At 44.7% G+C, this 18,377-nt stretch overlaps 1 protein-coding gene across 1 annotated transcript; it reads right to left on the bottom strand.

Annotated features, from left to right (window-relative positions):
* Positions 1 to 12,548: 12,548 nt before the first annotated feature.
* Positions 12,549 to 13,751, bottom strand: LOC125522821 (ethylene-responsive transcription factor ERF036-like). The gene has a single exon (XM_048687854.2). It carries the CDS (start codon positions 13,584 to 13,586, stop codon positions 12,837 to 12,839), a length of 750 nt encoding a protein of 249 aa, XP_048543811.1. The 5' UTR covers positions 13,587 to 13,751; the 3' UTR covers positions 12,549 to 12,836.
* Between the last annotated feature and the right edge of the window lie 4,626 nt (positions 13,752 to 18,377).

Below are 18,377 nucleotides of genomic sequence, written 5' to 3'. Positions count from 1 at the left end.
CTGGTAAGTAGTATGACTTATATCGCCCACAACTCACTTGTGTTCTACTCGTGCATATAACATCAACGCATAAAACCTGGCTTGGATGCCACTGTTGGGGAACGTAGTAATTTCAAAAATTTCCTACGCACACGCAAGATCATGGTGATGCATAGCAACAAGAGGGGAGAGTGTGTCCATGTACCCTCGTAGACCGAAAGTGAAAGCGTTAGCACAACGCGGTTGATGTAGTCATACGTCTTCGCGATTCGACCGATCAAGCACCGAACACACGACACCTCCGAGTTCTGCACACGTTCAACTCGATGACGTCCCTCGAACTCCGATCCAGCCGAGCTTTGAGGGAGAGTTCCGTCAGCACGACGGCATGGTGACGATGATGATGTTCTACTGACGCAGGGCTTCGCCTAAGCACCGCTACGATATGACCGAGGTGGATTATGGTGGAGGGGGGCACCGCACACGGCTAAGAGATCCAAGGGATCAATTGTTGTCTCTCCAAGGGGTGCCTCCCTCCTCGTATATAAAGGGGTGGAGGAGGAGGAGAGGGTCGGCCCCTATGGCGCGCCCTGGAGGAGTCCTACTCCCACCGGGAGTAGGATTCCTCCCCTTCCCAAGTAGTAGGAGTAGGGGACAAGGAAAGGGAAAAGGGAAGAGAAGGAAGGAGGGGGCGCCGGCCCTCCCCCTAGTCAATTCGGACTAGTCATTGGGGGGCACAGCCTGCCTCTCTCTCTCTCCCCTAAAGCCCAGTAAGGCCCATATACTTCTTCCCCCGTATTCCCGTAACTCTCTTGTACTCCGAAAAATATCCGAATCACTCGGAACCTTTCCGATGTCCGAATATAGTCGTCCAATATATCGATCTTTATGTCTCGGCCATTTCAAGACTCCTCGTCATGTCCCCGATCTCATCCGGGACTCCGAACTACCTTTGGTACATCAAAACTCATAAACTCATAATATAACCGTCATCGAACTTTAAGCGTGCGGACCCTACGGGTTCGAGAACTATGTAGACATGACCGAGACACGTCTCCGGTCAATAACCAATAGCGAACCCGGATGCTCATATTGGCTCCTACATATTCTACGAAGATTTTTATCGGTCAAACCGCATAACAACATACGTTGTTCCTTTTGTCATCGGTATGTTGCTTTCCCGAAATTCGATCGTCGGTATCTCAATACCTAGTTCAATCTCGTTACCGGCAAGTCTCTTTACCGTTCCGTAACACATCATCCCGCAACTAACTCATTAGTTGCAATGCTTGCAAGGCTTAAGTGATGTGTATTACCGAGTGGGCCCAGAGATACCTCTCCGACAATCGGAGTGACAAATCCTAATCTCGAAATACGCCAACCCAGCAAGTACCTTCGGAGACACCTGTAGAGCACCTTTATAATCACACAGTTACGTTGCGACGTTTGGTAGCACACAAAGTGTTCCTCCGGTAAACGGGAGTTGCATAATCTCATAGTCATAGGAACATGTATAGGTCATGAAGAAAGCAATAGCAACAAACTAAACAATCAAGTGCTAAGCTAACGGAATGGGTCAAGTCAATCACATCATTCTCCTAATGATGTGATCCTGTTAATCAAATAACAACTCTTTGTCTATGGCTAGGTAACATAACCATTTTTGATCAACAAGCTAGTGAAGTAGAGGCATACTAGTGACACTCTGTTTGTCTATGTATTCACACATGTATCATGTTTCCGGTTAATACAACTCTAGCATGAATAATAAACATTTATCATGATATAAGGAAATAAATAATAACTTTATTATTGCCTCTAGGGCATATTTCCTTCAAAAAAGGCTTAGGTTGTTAGGCAAATGTAAAACCAAGGTTGGGCCTTGCTGGAGGAGTTTTATTCAAAGCGAACTGTCAAGGGGTTCCCATAACACCCAACCGCGTAAGGAACGCAATATCATGGAATATAACACCGGTATGACGGAAACTAGGGCGGCAAGAGTGGAACAAAACACCAGGCATAAGGCCGAGCCTTCCACCCTTTACCAAGTATATAGGTGCATTAAAGTAAATAAGATATAATAATGATATCCCAACAAATATCCATGTTCCAAAATGGAACAAACTTCATCTTCACCTGCAACTAACAACGCTATAAGAGGGGCTGAGCAAAAGCGGTAACATAGCCAAACAACGGTTTGCTAGGAAAGGAGAGTTAGAGGCTTGACATGGAAATATGGGATGCATGATATAGCAAGTGGTAGGTATCGTGGCATAGCAATAGAGCGAACAACTAGCAAGCAAAGATAGAAGTGATTTCGAGGGTATGGTCATCTTGCCTGAGATCCCGCAAGGAAGAAGAACGAGTCCATGAAGAAGACAAACAGACGTAGTCGAACGGATCCTCACAAACGCGACATTATCGGAACTAACCCGAAGAAGAAACACCGAAAAGAAGTAAACAATATAGTAAAACAACCATCACATAAACATGGCATGATGCACAACCAAGTATGATGCATGTCCGGTTTAAATATGCATGTCATGGCAAAGTGCAACAAGCAAAACTACGAATTAAGTGGAGCTCAATATACAACGAGTTGCACATTGAAGAAACACCACATTTAATTATTTAGTTCTCTCCCGTTTAGGTACTCAACAAAATTAAATGTTGGTTAACATGGCAAGAGGTGGAGCATAAGTAAACTAAACATATAGGCAAGTTTAAATGAGGCCAGAAATAACAAACAACAATTCTGGTAAATCCCCATATGCATTTAGCAGTTTGGTGCAACTACAATTTTAAACATTTAAATGTTATTATCATGATGCGAATGACATGTGCAAGTTTTATGTAGTATTAATGAAAATGTTAACATGATAAGATATGAGGCATTTGTCATCGTGGCGGAAACGAAATGGGTGCCACGGCAATGACAGCGGAAATGGTGCCCCGGCAACAATCCGGTTCCAGTAGCTCAGGGAGATACCGGTGCAAAAGGAAAAGTGACGGGAGCGTGTCATGCGATGAACGGTGGGGTGCTCCCTTACCGGGTTCCCACGGTTCGACGGCGGTGTCAACGAGGAAACAACTAACGTTAACGGGCGAATACAACATCCAAACATGCATCTCATACAACACGTCACATGCATACAGACCACGACATCGTTCCGGCGGATATACCTTTCAAGGGTGCATTCGGGGCGGAACGCGTTCGTCGAAGGAAGTAGTGGTACATAGGTCGTAGTGGAAGTAGTGGTTCACGTTTCGTAAATGTTCGGGGTCATGGCGAGGAACTTGACATCCACGGGGTCTTCGAGGGTCGATGGTAGTTGTTCTATGCATCGGGCGTCAAGGTACTTGTCGTTCTTAGCGATTCCGAAGACGGTGGTAGTGGTACACATATTGTCGGGGAACTTGTTAGTCTGGTCTTGGCGATGGTAGTTGTGCACGGATCATAGACGTTCTCGGGTCATGGGTAGAAGTACTTGGCGCATCGTCATGGTACTTGCAAAATTCTCCGAGAAGATACTTGACGGTCCGGGTATGGTTCTTCGTGTATCGTTCTTGCCGATCCAAAACCAAGCGAGACAAAAGGGCCCCGGGTGGGCAGCAGCAAGGTAGGGCGGTGCGCGAGCAGCGACAGAAGATGCCGGAAAAACCAACACAGGTCTGGGCATGGCCTGAAGCAGAAGAGGCTGCGATGGTTATGCTCGGAGTAGGGGCATCTCGGCGCCAGCAGCTCGATGCACAGCAGGCGAAGCAGGGTCGCTGCTGTCGAGCAGCTGCTGATAGCCAAGCAGCGGCATGGAGGCGGGGAAGCAGGAGCAAGGCGGTGAGGGTGACGGGGCAAGGCGAGATGGCGCGGCGGTAGAGGAGCTCGAGCGCGAGGCGGGCGTGGGCGCGCGTGGAGGGGCACGGGGTCAAGCTCCTGGTGCTCGACGAAGACGGCGCGGAGGAAGAGGAGTCCGGCAGGGGAACTGACGGAGGAGCTCGCTGAGGCGCGTCCTCCAGGGAAGCAGCGGGCGAAGCCGACGCTCGGGCAGGCGCAAACACAGAGAAGAGGAGGCGGGACGCGCACGAGGAGATGCGGGAGGCGGGGCCCTTGGACTAGAGCGGCGGCGGAGGTTGGTGGTGCGGCGCGAGGAAGGAGAGGCCGACGCGGTCACGCGCGGGCGTCGGAGATGGGTGCTCGCGGCAGGAGGGGGTCAGGTCGAGGCGCGAGGGTTCGGCTCCTCTGTGCGGCGGCGCCAGGAGGAAAGGTCGAGGGAGAGAAGCGGGGATCGAGGCTAGGGAGCGGTCGGGCAAGGTTACGGGAGAAGTGGGCCTTGGGGGATGGATGGGCCGGCCGGTCTGATGCTGCAGAGAGGCTATGGATGGGCCTTGGGGAAGCAGGCCGTCCTGGCTGCTGCCTCTCTCTCCCTCCAAATTCTTTCCTTTTTTTAATTTTTTTTGTTTATATAAATAAACAATCAACAAAGGGGAAAATCCAGGGGTTTTTGGTTAGGGATATGAGATATATAAATATATATCTGGAACCCTGGATTTATGTAGGGTTTGAATAAATTGCTCTTGCATTTTTAGAAGCTAGAAACATAATTAGAATTTGAATTATTCTCAAACTTCAATCATTTTTGAACCTGACCAAAACAACTTTGAATGGGATGAAATCTGACAGAGAGGGTGTAGGAAAGAGGCAAGATTTATAGGGAAAAGATGAACATTAAAGGAGGAGGAATAAAGTCACTTGCAAAGACATGAAAGAAGAAGGAAGTGAGAGGTGATGATGCATGGGTGTGGCTTGAGAGAGAGATGACAAGGAAATATATGAAGTTGAGTCGGATAAAAGAAGAGTTGAAGAGTAGTGCAATTGTGTTATGGGTGATTCCAAGTTAATGGAATATTTATAATAGCTCCCTAATAATAGTAGGAGACTTTCATATGTTATAAAGAGAATTTCACCATGTGAACTCCCTCGATTTAAATGGATCAGAAATTCATGCAATTGATTTAAGTGAGTTTTAGTTAGCTTTAAGAAAAAGATGTCATGAAGACATGATGCAATGCACATGATGCAATGAAGAATGCAATGAACCAAACAAATCACACGACGAAACCCGGAAACCCTGGAAGGCATATGAAGCTCCGATCTTGGGGCATCACACAGGGGAACGCGACGGCACTCATAGCGAGGTGGCGTCGGCGACAGCGGATGGCGAAGGCGCGCTCGGGGGCGAGGGCAGGGGCGCGCAGGATCGGGGACGACGTCGGTGACAGCGACGACGAGGCACGGGCGACGGTGACGGCGCGGTCGGGGGCGACGGCAGGGGCGGCGGACGGCGTCGGGGCAGCCTGGCGGCGTTGATGAGTTCGGCGTCGTCAGGAGGCAATTGGCAATGAAACTGTCAAATTTTCTAAGTGTGGGCTTATATAGTAGGACCTTTGGTCCCGGTTGGTGGCATCAACCGGGACGAATACCCCCCTTTGGTCCTGGTTCGTGCCACCAACCGGGACGAAAGGTCTCTTTTCAGCAGCCCAAAGGGCGGGAAGCGGTGGCCTTTGGTCCCGGTTGGTGGCACCAACCGGGACTAAAGAGGTGCATTGGTTCCGGTTCGTGGCACCAACCGGAACCAATGCCCCCTTTAGTCCCGGTTGGTGCCACCAACCGGGACCAAATGCCTTGCACAACAGGGGGGGTGGTGGGAGTTTAGTTCCACCTCGCTAGTCGAGAGGGGCGCGCAATGGTTTATAAGCCCCACTGCCGCACCCCTCTCGAGCTCCTCTCCATTGCAGGCTTACGGGCCTAATTGTGACTGCTATGCCTGATGGGCCTACTGGGCCTTATGCGGGCCTGAATCCTGGCCCATGGATGGGTTTCTAGTGGTATATAGGCCGTGGTGGCCCAGTAGGTGGCAAACAAATTTCCCAGTTTTTTGTTTTCTTGTTTGCTTTATTTTTTTGTTTTGTTTCTACTTACAACAAAATACTTATTTATTTTATTTTATTTTGTTTCTAATTAATTATTTATTTTATTTTATGATAATTCTTTTTGCTATTAAAGTTTCTAACAAAAAAAGTTCTTTATGAACATTCTTTTTTGCTTTTAATGATTTTGAATAGAAAATACTTTGATAATTTTAGTTGCATCAATTTTATATAATTTTAGTTTCATAAATTTTAGAGGTTCCTTATAATGTTTTGAACAGAAAATACTTTGATAATTTTAGTTTCATAAATTTTATTTATGTTATTAAATTTTATTTTATTTTATTTTGTTTCTATTTATATATTTTATTAAAGTTTATATTATTTTGTTTCAAATTACTTATTTATTTTATTTTATGATAATTCCTTCTTGCTGAAAGACCTTGAAATTCGTAGTATCATCATCATTTTATTTTATAATAATAATTTGATATTTTTCATGCATTTATGATTTTTTTGAGCTTAATGATCCTGAAATTGAAAAGCACTACAAATGAACTCTGAAAAGGTTAAAAGTTGGCATGGTATCATCATTTCACCCACATAGCATGTGCAAGAAAGTAGAGAGGGTTACGGCCAAAACTAGATGCACTTCGTGTACAAAACAGACAATCTCTTTCGAAGTATCAGGGTTTCATACGGAAACTCATCTGTTACAAAGGGATTTCATTTTTTTTGGAACTTATTTCAACTCCAGACTTTTTGTGTGTTCAAAATGCACCATTCAAAGCCACATCATCAATTTTCAACCCTTTCTGACTTTATTTGTTATTTTTCATGCATTTACTGATTTTTTTGAGCTATAAGACCCTGAAATTCAAAAACATTCCAAATGAACTCTGAAAATGTTGAAAGTTGGCATGGCATCATCATTTCACCCACATAGCATGTGCATAAAAGTTGAGAGGGTTACGGCAAAAACTAGATGCACTTCATGTACAAAACAGACATTCTCTTTCGAAGTATAAGGGTTTCATACGGAAACTCGTCTGTTACAAAGGGATTTTATTTTTTTGAACTTATTTGAACTCCATACTTTTTCTGTGTTCGAAATGCACCATTCAAAGCCACATCATCAATTTTCAACCCTTTCTGACTTCATTTGTTATTTTTCATGCATTTACTGATTTTTTTGAGCTAAATGATCTTGAAATTGAAAATCACTACAAATGAACTCTGAAAAGGTTGAAAGTTGGCATGGTATCATCATTTCACCCACATAGCATGTGCGAGAAAGTAGAGAGGGTTACGGCAAAAACTAGATGCACTTCATGTACAAAACAGACAATCTCTTTTGAAGTATCAGGGTTTCATACGGAAACTCGTTTGTTACAAAGGGATTTCATTTTTTTGAAGTTATTTCAACTCCAGACTTTTCGTGTGTTCAAAATGCACCATTCAAAGCCACATCATCAATTTTCAACCCTTTCTGACTTCATTTGTTATTTTTCATGCATTTACTGATTTTTTGAGCTATAAGACCCTGAAGTTCAAAAGCATTCCAAATTAACTCTGAAAATGTTGAAAGTTGGCATGGTATCATCATTTCACCCACATAGCATGTGCATAAAAGTTGAGAGGGTTACGGCAAAAACCAGATGCACTTCATGTACAAAACAAGCAATCTCTTTCAAAGTACAAGGGTTTCATACGGAAACTCGTCTGTTACAAAGGGATTTCATTTTTGAACTTATTTGAACTCCATACTTTTTCTATGTTCAAAATGCACCATTCAAAGCCACATCATTAATTTTCAACCCTTTCTGACTTCATTTGTTATTTTTCATGCATTTACTGATTTTTTTAGCTGAATGACCCTGAAATTGAAAAGCACTACAAATGAACTCTGAAAAGGTTAAAAGTTGGCATGGTATCATCATTTCACCCACATAGCATGTGCAAGAAAGTAGAGAGGGTTACGACAAAAACTGGATGCACTTCGTGTACAAAATGGACAATCTATTTCGAAGTATCAGGGTTTCGGACGAAAACTCATCTGTTACAAAGGGATTTCATTTATTTGAACTTATTTCAACTCCAGACTTTTTGTGTGTTCAAAATGCACCATTCAAAGCCACATCATCAATTTTCAACACTTTCTGACTTCATTTGTTATTTTTTATGCATTTATTCATTTTTTGAGCTATAAGACCCTGAAATTCAAAAGCATTCCAAATGAACTCTGAAAATGTTGAAAGTTGGCATGGTATCATCATTTCACCCACATAGAATATGCATAAAAGTTGAGAGGGTTACGGCAAAAACTAGATGCACTTCGTGTACAAAACAGACAATCTCTTTCGAAGTATAAGGGTTTCATACGGAAACTCGTCTGTTACAAAGGGATTTCATTTTTTTGAACTTATTTGAACTCCATACTTTTTCTGTGTTCAAAATGCACCATTCAAAGCCACATCATCAATTTTCAACCCTTTCTGACTTCATTTGTTATTTTTCATGCATTTACTGATTTTTTTGAGCTGAATGACCCTGAAATTGAAAATCACTACAAATGAACTCTAAAAAGGTTGAAAGTTGGCATGGTATCATCATTTCACCCACATAGCATATACTAAAAAGTTGAGAGGGTTACGACAAAAACTGGATGCATTTCGTGTACAAAATGGACAATCTCTTTCGAAGTATCAAGGTTTCGGACGAAAACTCATCTGTTACAAAGGGATTTCATTTATTTGAACTTATTTCAACTCCAGACTTTTTGTGTGTTCAAAATGAACCATTCAAAGCCACATGGATAGATAAGTGACCAAAATAATAGAAGTTCATCATCACATTATGTGTGTCAAAAACCATTACAGATTCACAAGGATAGATAAGTGACCAAATTAATAGAAGTTCATCATCACATTAAAAACAAAGTACATACATAGTTCTCATTGAACAACATATAGCTCTCCAGAGCATCTAGTTAAACCATATATTGAAACTATGTGAAACCTTTCAATGCAACAATAAATGCGATCATAATCACAACCAAGGTAAAAATTGATCCAACGGCATAATGATACCAAGCCTCGGTATGAATGGCATATTTTCTAATCTTTCTCATCTTCAACCGCATTGCATCCATCTTGATCTTGTGATCATGGACGACATCCGCAACATGCAACTCCAATATCATCTCCTCCTCCTCAATTTTTTTATGTTTTCCTTCAAGTAATTGTTTTTTTCTTCAACTAAATTTAACCTCTCGACAATAGGGTCGGTTGGAATTTCCGGTTCAACTGCCTCCTACATAAATAAAATCTATGTCAACTTGATGGGCATAATTGTCATAAACAATAAATGAACCAAATAGTTATAAAAGATAATATATATACCACATCCAGAATCATAGCCAGGACGAGGGCCGACGGGGGCGGATACCAAAACAATCGCACTATATAAGCACAAGCAATAATAAAGTAAGAAAATTAGACAAGTATCTATCTAAAGTAAGAAACTTTTTCTTTCAGAAGAAGATAAGAGGCTCACCACAGTGGTGCAGGCGACGAGATCGGCGCGGGCGATCGACGGCGGTGAAGACGGGGACGGGACGTGACGAACCACTAAACCTAGACAAATCTCGGGGAAAATGGAGCTTGGAGGTCGAGCTTCGAGAGGAGAAAGCTTAACTAGCGTGGCTTGGGCATTTCATCGAACACCTCGTGTGCATAGGAGGTGAGCTAGAGCACCCAAATGCCCTCTCCTCGGCGGCCAGAAAAAACAGAGCACTGTGGAGTGCTCTGCTGCAGCGACGGGGTATATATAGGCAACTCATTTGTCCCGGTTCATGGCTGGGACTGGGACTAAAGCCCAGCCTTCTGTCCCGGTTCGAGCCAAGAACCGGGACCAATGTTTGTGGGCCAGGAGCGAGGCCCATTGGTCCTGGTTCGTGCCTGGAACCAGGACAAATGGGTCCATACGAACCGGGACCAATGCCCACGAGGCCCCGGCCGCCCCCCTGGGCTCACGAACCGGGACGAATGCATCCATTGATCCTGGTTCGTGGAAGAACCAGGACTAATGGGCTGGCCAGGCCCGAACGAAAACCCCCTTTTTCTACTAGTGGTATTATATCTGCCCCTCCAAGGCATAACTCGACTGCCCACTTTAGTTACCGCGGGAGCGAAGTCTCTAGCAAGGAGCTTCTCATGAGAGATAGGGAGGCCAAGATATTTGAGAGGAAAGGAGCCCAAAGAACAATTAAGCAGATGTGAGACCCGCAGGGCCTCGGAATTTGACATCCCTGTAACAATAACTTCGCTCATAATTGTGTCATCTGCGCATTGGAGGCGGGTTATCCCCTCCGGGACAAGGTGAGAGCTAACGGGGGAAATGTGCCCAGCCGCAGCCGCCGTCGACAAAATGTTGGATAAGGCATCCGTGACAAAATTAAACAGAAGAGGGGAGGCCGGGTCTCCTTGCCTAAGGCCCCTGCCATTGTTGAAAAAATTACTAACCCTGCCATTAAGCGAGACCGTAATGTGACCACCCGTCACTAACTGCATAATCATGTGCACGTAGGCCCCATCAAAGCCTTTTGCGAGTAGGACTTGCCGCAAAAACTTCAAACTAACCGAGTCATAGGCCTTCTCAAATTCAAGCTTAAGGATCACCGCCTTGGTACCTCTCATACGGATATCATGAACAATTTCATGAAGACATAGGATCCCGTCCAGAATGAATCTCCCTTTGACAAAAGCTGATTGGAAAGGGGAGAGAACTCGATGAGCGACGGGGGAGAGGCGCGTGGCAAAGCCCTTGGCAGCCAATTTCGCAAAGTTATTAATGGGAGCAATGGGTCTGAATTGAGAGATGATATCGGCACCCTTGACTTTAGGGATGAGGGTGATGACAACGTAACTCAACCAAGATATATCAACCGTCCCCAAACAGAAACCTTGGATAACAACACAGACAAGATTGCACAGCTGGGGCCAGAACTTCCTAAAGAAAGGAATGGAAAAGCCATCCGGGCCCGACACCGAGTTAGAATTGGCCTTGCAAATGATCTCAAAGATCTCCTCATCAGAAAAGTGGGTAAGTAAGGCTTCATTCTCCTCAAAGGTAATCTTCTCCTGATCTGTTAAAAGAATTTGTGTATCTGTCCATTGCATTATATTAGTTGTGATGTATGTGGTGAAAACTAACATGTTTAAAATCATGTGTGGCTTGTACTTTTCATTTCTATTTTAACTTTTTTTAGCCGAAACCATAGAACAATCATTCTACGGTATTTTCATTTCATAAGAAAAGAATATATGTGTTCAGAAAATAATGAATATGGCGTACATAATTAAAAAATATAGAATACAGACATAAAGTAGCCAATCGGAGTCAGAATTCTCGTATATATAAACATGAAAATAATGTCTCAAAATGTTTTAAAATATGAAAAAATGATAATAAAGAGATAACTGTGGTGAGGACTAGGGAGACAAGCATATTTGTTCTTTCTCAGCGGTATGTTTCCTTTAGGGTTTCTCAGACGTATGTAGACCCAATAATTTCTCAATGATCAGGACCTGGCCTTCTAGAGGCTTTCCTACTGTGAGATTAACGTTGGCGAGTCATGTCACTTGAAAACGCCACTTGAGCCTTTGAGTGACATGACCGGCACATACATACAAGCGGCCCATCGGGCTTTCCGGCCCCGGAGATTGCGTTCGTACAGCAGATGATATTGAGCTGATCGCATGCACCTTTTTTTTTGCATGGTTGATTGCAAGCACCCTGCAGATAGCTAGGGCGTGTAGCCAGCCACTTGCACTGTCTAGTGATCTCACTTTTTTTTGGCGTGTGGTTACCTACCTAGAAGCAACTAAATAATACTAATGTTAAAAACGTTTTTATATTATGAGACGGAGTGAGTAAATTTTTAATGATGCAAATACAACACGTTCATGGCTGGAAAGTATGCCAAAAGTGATCGCAAAATGCCAACGGCGGTCGACCTCTATGGAGGTGGGTATTTGGAAAAAATTGAAAAACATATTTTAAAGTTTTAAAAAATTCTGAAAAAAATTCATACATGTTAACATGGATATATTCTACATGTGTGTAAATTTTGAAGATGAAATACATTATGATGAGAGCTACACAAAAAAGACAAATCGTGATTTTCAAACTGATGAACAGTGCGACCACTGTTCACTATTAGAAATGCACGATTTTCTCTTTTTCGTGTAGCTCTCACCATACTGTATTTCATTGTGAGATTTTATACACATGTAGAATACATCCATATGAATGTGCAGAATTTTTTTCAGAATTTTTTGAAACTCTAAAATGTAATTATTGTATTTTTTAAAATATCCACCTCCATGGAGGTCGCCCGCCAAAAGCCCTCACTCGAGTAGTGCTGCACTATAGACACATCACACATGCGAACACTCCTATATGCGTAGTTATTCTCTCGCAAGTACATGATGCCTGCCGGCTGCCGTACCGAGATATTTGTGAAAGGCATTTGGCAAACAAGAACGAGTGCCAAGAGCAATCAGAATCCGAGGCATCAAAACTTTTTCAGCCTCCAATCGTTTTACATGTATATATGGACAGCTGTATGTGTCTGAATACGACATGTAGAGCTAGAAAGAGATTTTTACGTACAGTTCAGGTACGTACATATATTGGCATTGCATTGCATGATTGCATGTACATGTACGTATCTACAACTTGCTTACAGACGTGTACTGAGGCACCGATCATTATTAATGTGCATCAGTATCAACCACCTATAGATCACAGGCATGGGTAGCCAGAAATAGTCAAACTAAAGGACGAAAAAATTAGAAGCTGACAAGAGAGAAAGAAATTCCATATTCACAAGTCAAGAAAGAGCGAGAGTGACGGATTATTTGCTACTATTACAGGTTCCACAAGAGCGCACCGAACCCGGACGCGGCGATGCCATCGGGCTGCCCCCAGAACTGGTACGGCTCCAGACCGAGCGCGGGCACGGCCAGCTCGTCGTGCGAGCCAATGCCCGCGTGCTCCCCCAGCCACGCTGGTTCGTACCACGGCTCGGTGACGGGGTCTTCCCAGAACGTGCCCCCGAACGCGACCTCAACGGCGGCCGCGATGTCCTCGTCGATGGATGGCAGCTCGATGATTTCCTCAAGCTCGTCGTCGACCTGGCTCGACATCTGTCCGCGGCGCCACAGGGGCGACGTCGCAGCCGCTGGCATTGGCTCCGTGCTCACGCCCGCGCCCACAGAGGCAGGGTCCATGGCCGCGGCGCGGGCTGCCGCGGCCTGCACGTCGTGGGGCGCGGCGGAGGCCGGGCGCGGCAGGGACGAGGCCAGCTCCGGGAAGTTGAGCACGGCTGCAGGGCCCTTCACCACGAGCGCGGCGGCGTCGTGCGCGCGCGCCGCCATCTCTGGCGTCGGGAAGGTGCCCAGCCAGATGCGCGACTTCTTGCGCGGCTCCCTGATCTCGGACACCCACTTCCCCCACGCCCTCATCCGAACGCCGCGGTACCCCCGGTGCCGGCCGCCCGCGCCATTGCCTCCGGAATCCCTCTCCCTCTTCTCCAGAACTCCGCCTCCCGCCGTGGTCGGCGATGGCGGCGGCGAGGCGGACGAAGACGCCGGGCTGTTCAGCTCAGAGTCAGGCATTTCCAATGCAAGTACGCGCTCCCGACGATGGGTTCTTGAAGCTAGCGGGGAAGCTCAGGGCGGGTTTTGTAGCGGCTGTTGGGAGCGCCATGATGCTGACGTCTCACCAGCGGACGTCCTTGTCGCGGCCGTCCAGTCAGCAACGCTCCTCCTCTCTCCATCTCTCCAGATCTCTCTGTTCATTTTTCTAGATCGATCTACCTCTCGAGTCTCGACCTCTGCCTGAGTTGTGCCCTCTTAACGGATAAATTTTTGAAGAGTCAAGAGACCGTTGCAAAGCAGGATAAAATTGCTTACGAACATAAGCTAGTGATGCGTACGTGCTGTGCAATTTACATTTACATATTGTTTGTGGAGAGATGAGTGCGTTCTTAACTTGCTGCCATCGTATTAGTTTCACAGTGATGAGGGTTTTCAGTTTGACGATGCAATGACAATTGGAGTTGTGGAATTGGATGGCTTTCTGTCAATCCGGGTACCTTTTCTCCTTTTTGACATGGCAATCCATGTAGGTCGATGGAAACATTTGCTTATCGTAGAAGCTTTTGTATAAATGACTGCCAACCCGTCCGCTGAAACACACACTATACTTGTCTGCGGACATGGATACAGAAGCCGGCCATCCAACCATGTTCGCATTCATTTCAAAGCAAATTTGAGCAACACAAACACGACAAAATTCATTAAAGCTCGGACATAATTTACATGAAACGAACGATATTTCGTCTGTTCAACTTAAACCCTAAAACACTACACTACCTTGTAGCGGACGACCACCTCGTACGCATGGCCGGCCTAGCCAGCGGCGCTGTTGGAGCTGTTCGTGTCGTCGTCATCGGAGTCCTTCCAGCAGCGGAAGGGCGCGGGGACACAACAGTCGTGCCTGTCCGCCGCTTGGCGCTTGCACAAGTGCCGATCCACTTCATCCTACACAGTGTGGAGGTCGGCCGTGGCCAACACCGATGATGGCCGCGCGCGGGGGGGGGGGGGGGGGGGGGGGGGTTGCCCTCGTCCCTACTGGTGGTATTTGCGGCGGCGGCGGTCTCGCTCATAGACTACTCCTCGTCAATCTTAGCGAGCTCCCATCAAGGTGGCGCATTCTATGTGTTGCGGTCTTCATGGTGGTCATGACCTGTCGCGGGCCTAGACATTCGGGAGGTCGGGGTCCGTGTGGACCCAGCCCGACGCCTCGCCGGACCTGGCGAACAGAGAGCAGCTTGCCTCTCAAAATTGCATTTACCTCTGATTTAAGCTTCAAGCTCTGGCACCTCTGTAAATCCCTGCTCCCCTCTACGAATGGCATATCCATTTACTTTTCTGTTATTTTACTTTTATTGTTGAGTCATCACCTTCTCAATTAAGCACTATTGTCATTCTTATGCATTGTGTATGGTTAATATTGTGTGTATCATGACTGGATCTCTTCTACCATGAATTACAATGTGTAGTCGTTGCTTGAACTTTGGAGGTGCTCTGCATTTATATTTTGCGGTCTCAGAAAGGGCTAGCGAGATACCATGTTGTCATGATATCATGATTGTTTTGACAAAGTGTTAGCTTTTGAGATATGTTATTATTGCTCGCTAGTTGATAACACCATTTATATGAGTGAATATAATTTCTAAAAGTTATCATTTGCATGGTTAGTTATGATCTTTGCTGAAAACTTCGGTACTATTTAAGCTTATATACGGATACAAGACTAAAAGAGTTCGTAAAAGTTTTTTTATCACTTTCAGTTTGTCAACTGAATTGCTTGAGCACAAGCAATGAGTTAAGCTTGGGGGAGTTGATACGTCTCTGTCGTATCTATTTTTCCAAACACTTCTGCTCTTCTTTAGGACTCTAATTTGCATGATTTGAATGAAACTAACCAGGACTGACACTGTTTTCAGCAGAACCACCATGGTGTTGTTTTTGTGCAAAAATAAAAGTTCTCGGAATTGGATGAAACTTTCTGGAGTTTTTTATGAACTATATAAAAAAATACTGGAGCAAAGATCCACAGGAGGGGACCCATGAGTGGCCCACAAGGCACTTGGGCGTGGCCACTCCCCCTAGGCGCGCCCAAGTACCTTGTGGGGCCCACGTGGCTCCACTGACCCTAATCTCAACCCTATAAATTTTTATTTCCTGAGAAAAAAATAAAAGAAGAACATGTTTTATGATATGGAGCTGTCGCCACCTCCTGTTCTTCATCGGGAGGACAGATCTGGAGTCCGTTCGGAGCTCCGAAGAGGGGGATTCGTCGCGGTCATCATCACCAATTTCATGATGCTCACCACCGGGAGTGAGTGATTTCTTCGTAGACTTGTTGGACGGTGATGGGATTCGATGAGATTTATCATGTAATCGAGTCAATTTGTTAGGGCTTGATCCCAAGTATCCACTATGTTCTGAGATTGATGTCGCTATGATTTTGCTATGCTTAATAGTTGTCACTAGGGCCCGAGTGCCATGATTTAATATCTGAACCCTTTATGTTTTCATGAATATATTTGAGTTCTTGATCCTATCTTGCAAGTTATACACACCAATTACATGTTATAATCCGCATACCTCAAGGTGACAACAATTGTGATTCTTTCCGGTGATTATTGTAGTTTGAGGAGTTCATGTATTCACTATGTGTTAATGATTTGTTTCGATTCTCTATTAAAAGGAGGCCTTAATATCCCTTAGTTTTCTTATGGACCCCACTACCACGGGAGGATAGGACAAAAGATGTCATGCAAATTCTTATTATAAGCATGTATGACTATATACGGAATACATGCCTACATTACATTGATGAATTATAGCTAGTTCAGTGTCGCTCTAGGTTGTAACTGTTACATGATGAATGCCAACCAACACAATTATCCATCACCCATCCAATGCCTATGCTTTTCGCATACTAATCTTTGCTAAGTTACTACTGCTGCTGTTGCAATCTCTACAAAACTGCTATTGTTACTGTTACCGTTACTATTGTTACTGTTACCAGTTTACAACTACTATCAAACTATCATATTACTATGCTACTGATCACTCTGTTGCAGATATTTAGTTCTCCAGGTGTGGTTGAATTGACAACTCAACTGCTAATAATCGCGAATATTCTTTGACTCCCCTCATGTCGAATTAATAAATTTGGGTTGAATACTGATACGTCTCCGTCGTATCTACTTTTCCAAACACTTTTGCTCTTGTTTTGGACTCTAACTTGCATGCTTTGAATGGAACTAACCGGACTGATGATGTTTTCAGCAGAATTGCCATGGTGTTATTTATGTGCAGAAACAAAAGTTCTCGGAATGACCTGAAACTCCACAGAGCGTCATTTTGGAAATAATAAAAAATACTGGCAAAAGACCAAGACCAGGGGCCCACACCCTAGCCATGAGGTTGGGGGCACGCCTGCTTCCCCTGGGCGCGCCCCCTACCTCGTGGGCCCCCTGGAGCTCCTCCGACCTCAACTCCAACTCTATATATTCACTTTAGGGGAGAAAAAAATAAAGGAGAAGGATTCATCGCATTTTACGATACGGAGCCGCCGCCAAGCCCTAAAACCTCTCGGGAGGGCTGATGTGGAATCCGTTTGGGGCTCCAGAGAGGGGAATCCGTCGCCGTCGTCATCATCAACCATCCTCCATCACCAATTTCATGATGCTCACCGCCGTGCGTGAGTAATTCCATCATAGGCTTGCTGGACGGTGATGGGTTGGATGAGATTTATCATGTAATCGAGTTAGTTTTGTTAGGGTTTGATCCCTAGTATCCACTATGTTCTGAGATTGATGTTGCTATGACTTTGCTATGCTTAATGCTTGTCACTAGGGCCCGAGTGCCATGATTTCAGATCTGAACCTATTATGTTTTCATCAATATGTGAGAGTTCTTGATCCCATCTTGCAAGTCTATAGTCACCTACTATGTGTTATGATCCGACAACCCCGAAGTGACAATAATCGGGACCACTCCCGGTGATGACCGTAGTTTGAGGAGTTCATGTATTCACTATGTGTTAATGCTTTGGTCCGGTACTCTATTAAAAGGAGGCCTTAATATCCCTTAGTTTCCGCTAGGACCCCGCTGCCACGGGAGGGTAGGATAAAACATGTCATGCAAGTTCTTTTCCATAAGCACGTATGACTATATTCGGAATACATGCCTACATTACATTGATGAATTGGAGCTAGTTCTGTGTCACCCTAGGTTATGACTGTTACATGATGAACCGCATCCGGCATAATTCTCTATCACCGATCCATTGCCTACGAGCTTTCCATATATTGTTCTTCGCTTATTTACTTTTCGTTGCTATTGTTACAATCACTACAAAATACCAAAAATATTACTTTGGTATCATTACCTTTTGCTACCGTTACCATTACTATCATATTACTTTGCTACTAAACACTTTGCTGCAGATATTAAGTTTCCAGGTGTTGTTGAATTGACAACTCAGCTGCTAATACTTGAGAATATTCTTTGGCTCCCCTTGTGTCGAATCAATAAATTTGGGTTGAATACTCTACCCTCGAAAACTGTTGCGATCCCCTATACTTGTGGGTTATCAAATACTCTACCCTCGAAAATTGTTGTGATCCCTATACTTGTGGGTTATCAGTCGCAAGTGCCCCTCTTCCCCGCCCTCGGTCCAAGCTATCGGTGGAGTGACTACCGTAAATCCATGTGACCCATGAGGAAGGTGGCGGGAGGCTTTTCGAGGCATCTGTCGGTGCACCCACGACTGGTGGTTGGATTCATGGTGGTCTAGATATGTGTGGAATTATATTTTGACATGAT

Source organism: Triticum urartu, chromosome 7A, assembly GCF_056163025.1.
Source record: "Triticum urartu cultivar PI428250 chromosome 7A, HENAU_Tu73, whole genome shotgun sequence".
In the NCBI taxonomy this organism is placed as follows: Eukaryota; Viridiplantae; Streptophyta; class Magnoliopsida; order Poales; family Poaceae; genus Triticum; species Triticum urartu.
The sequence above is the reverse complement of the archived record's forward strand: the minus strand, read 5'-3'. Positions and strand labels throughout refer to the sequence as shown.

What these genes read in the sequence shown, in the direction of transcription:
- LOC125522821 (XM_048687854.2), bottom strand. Translation starts at nt 13,586, where the DNA reads ATGCCTGACTCTGAGCTGAACAGCCCGGCGTCTTCGTCCGCCTCGCCG.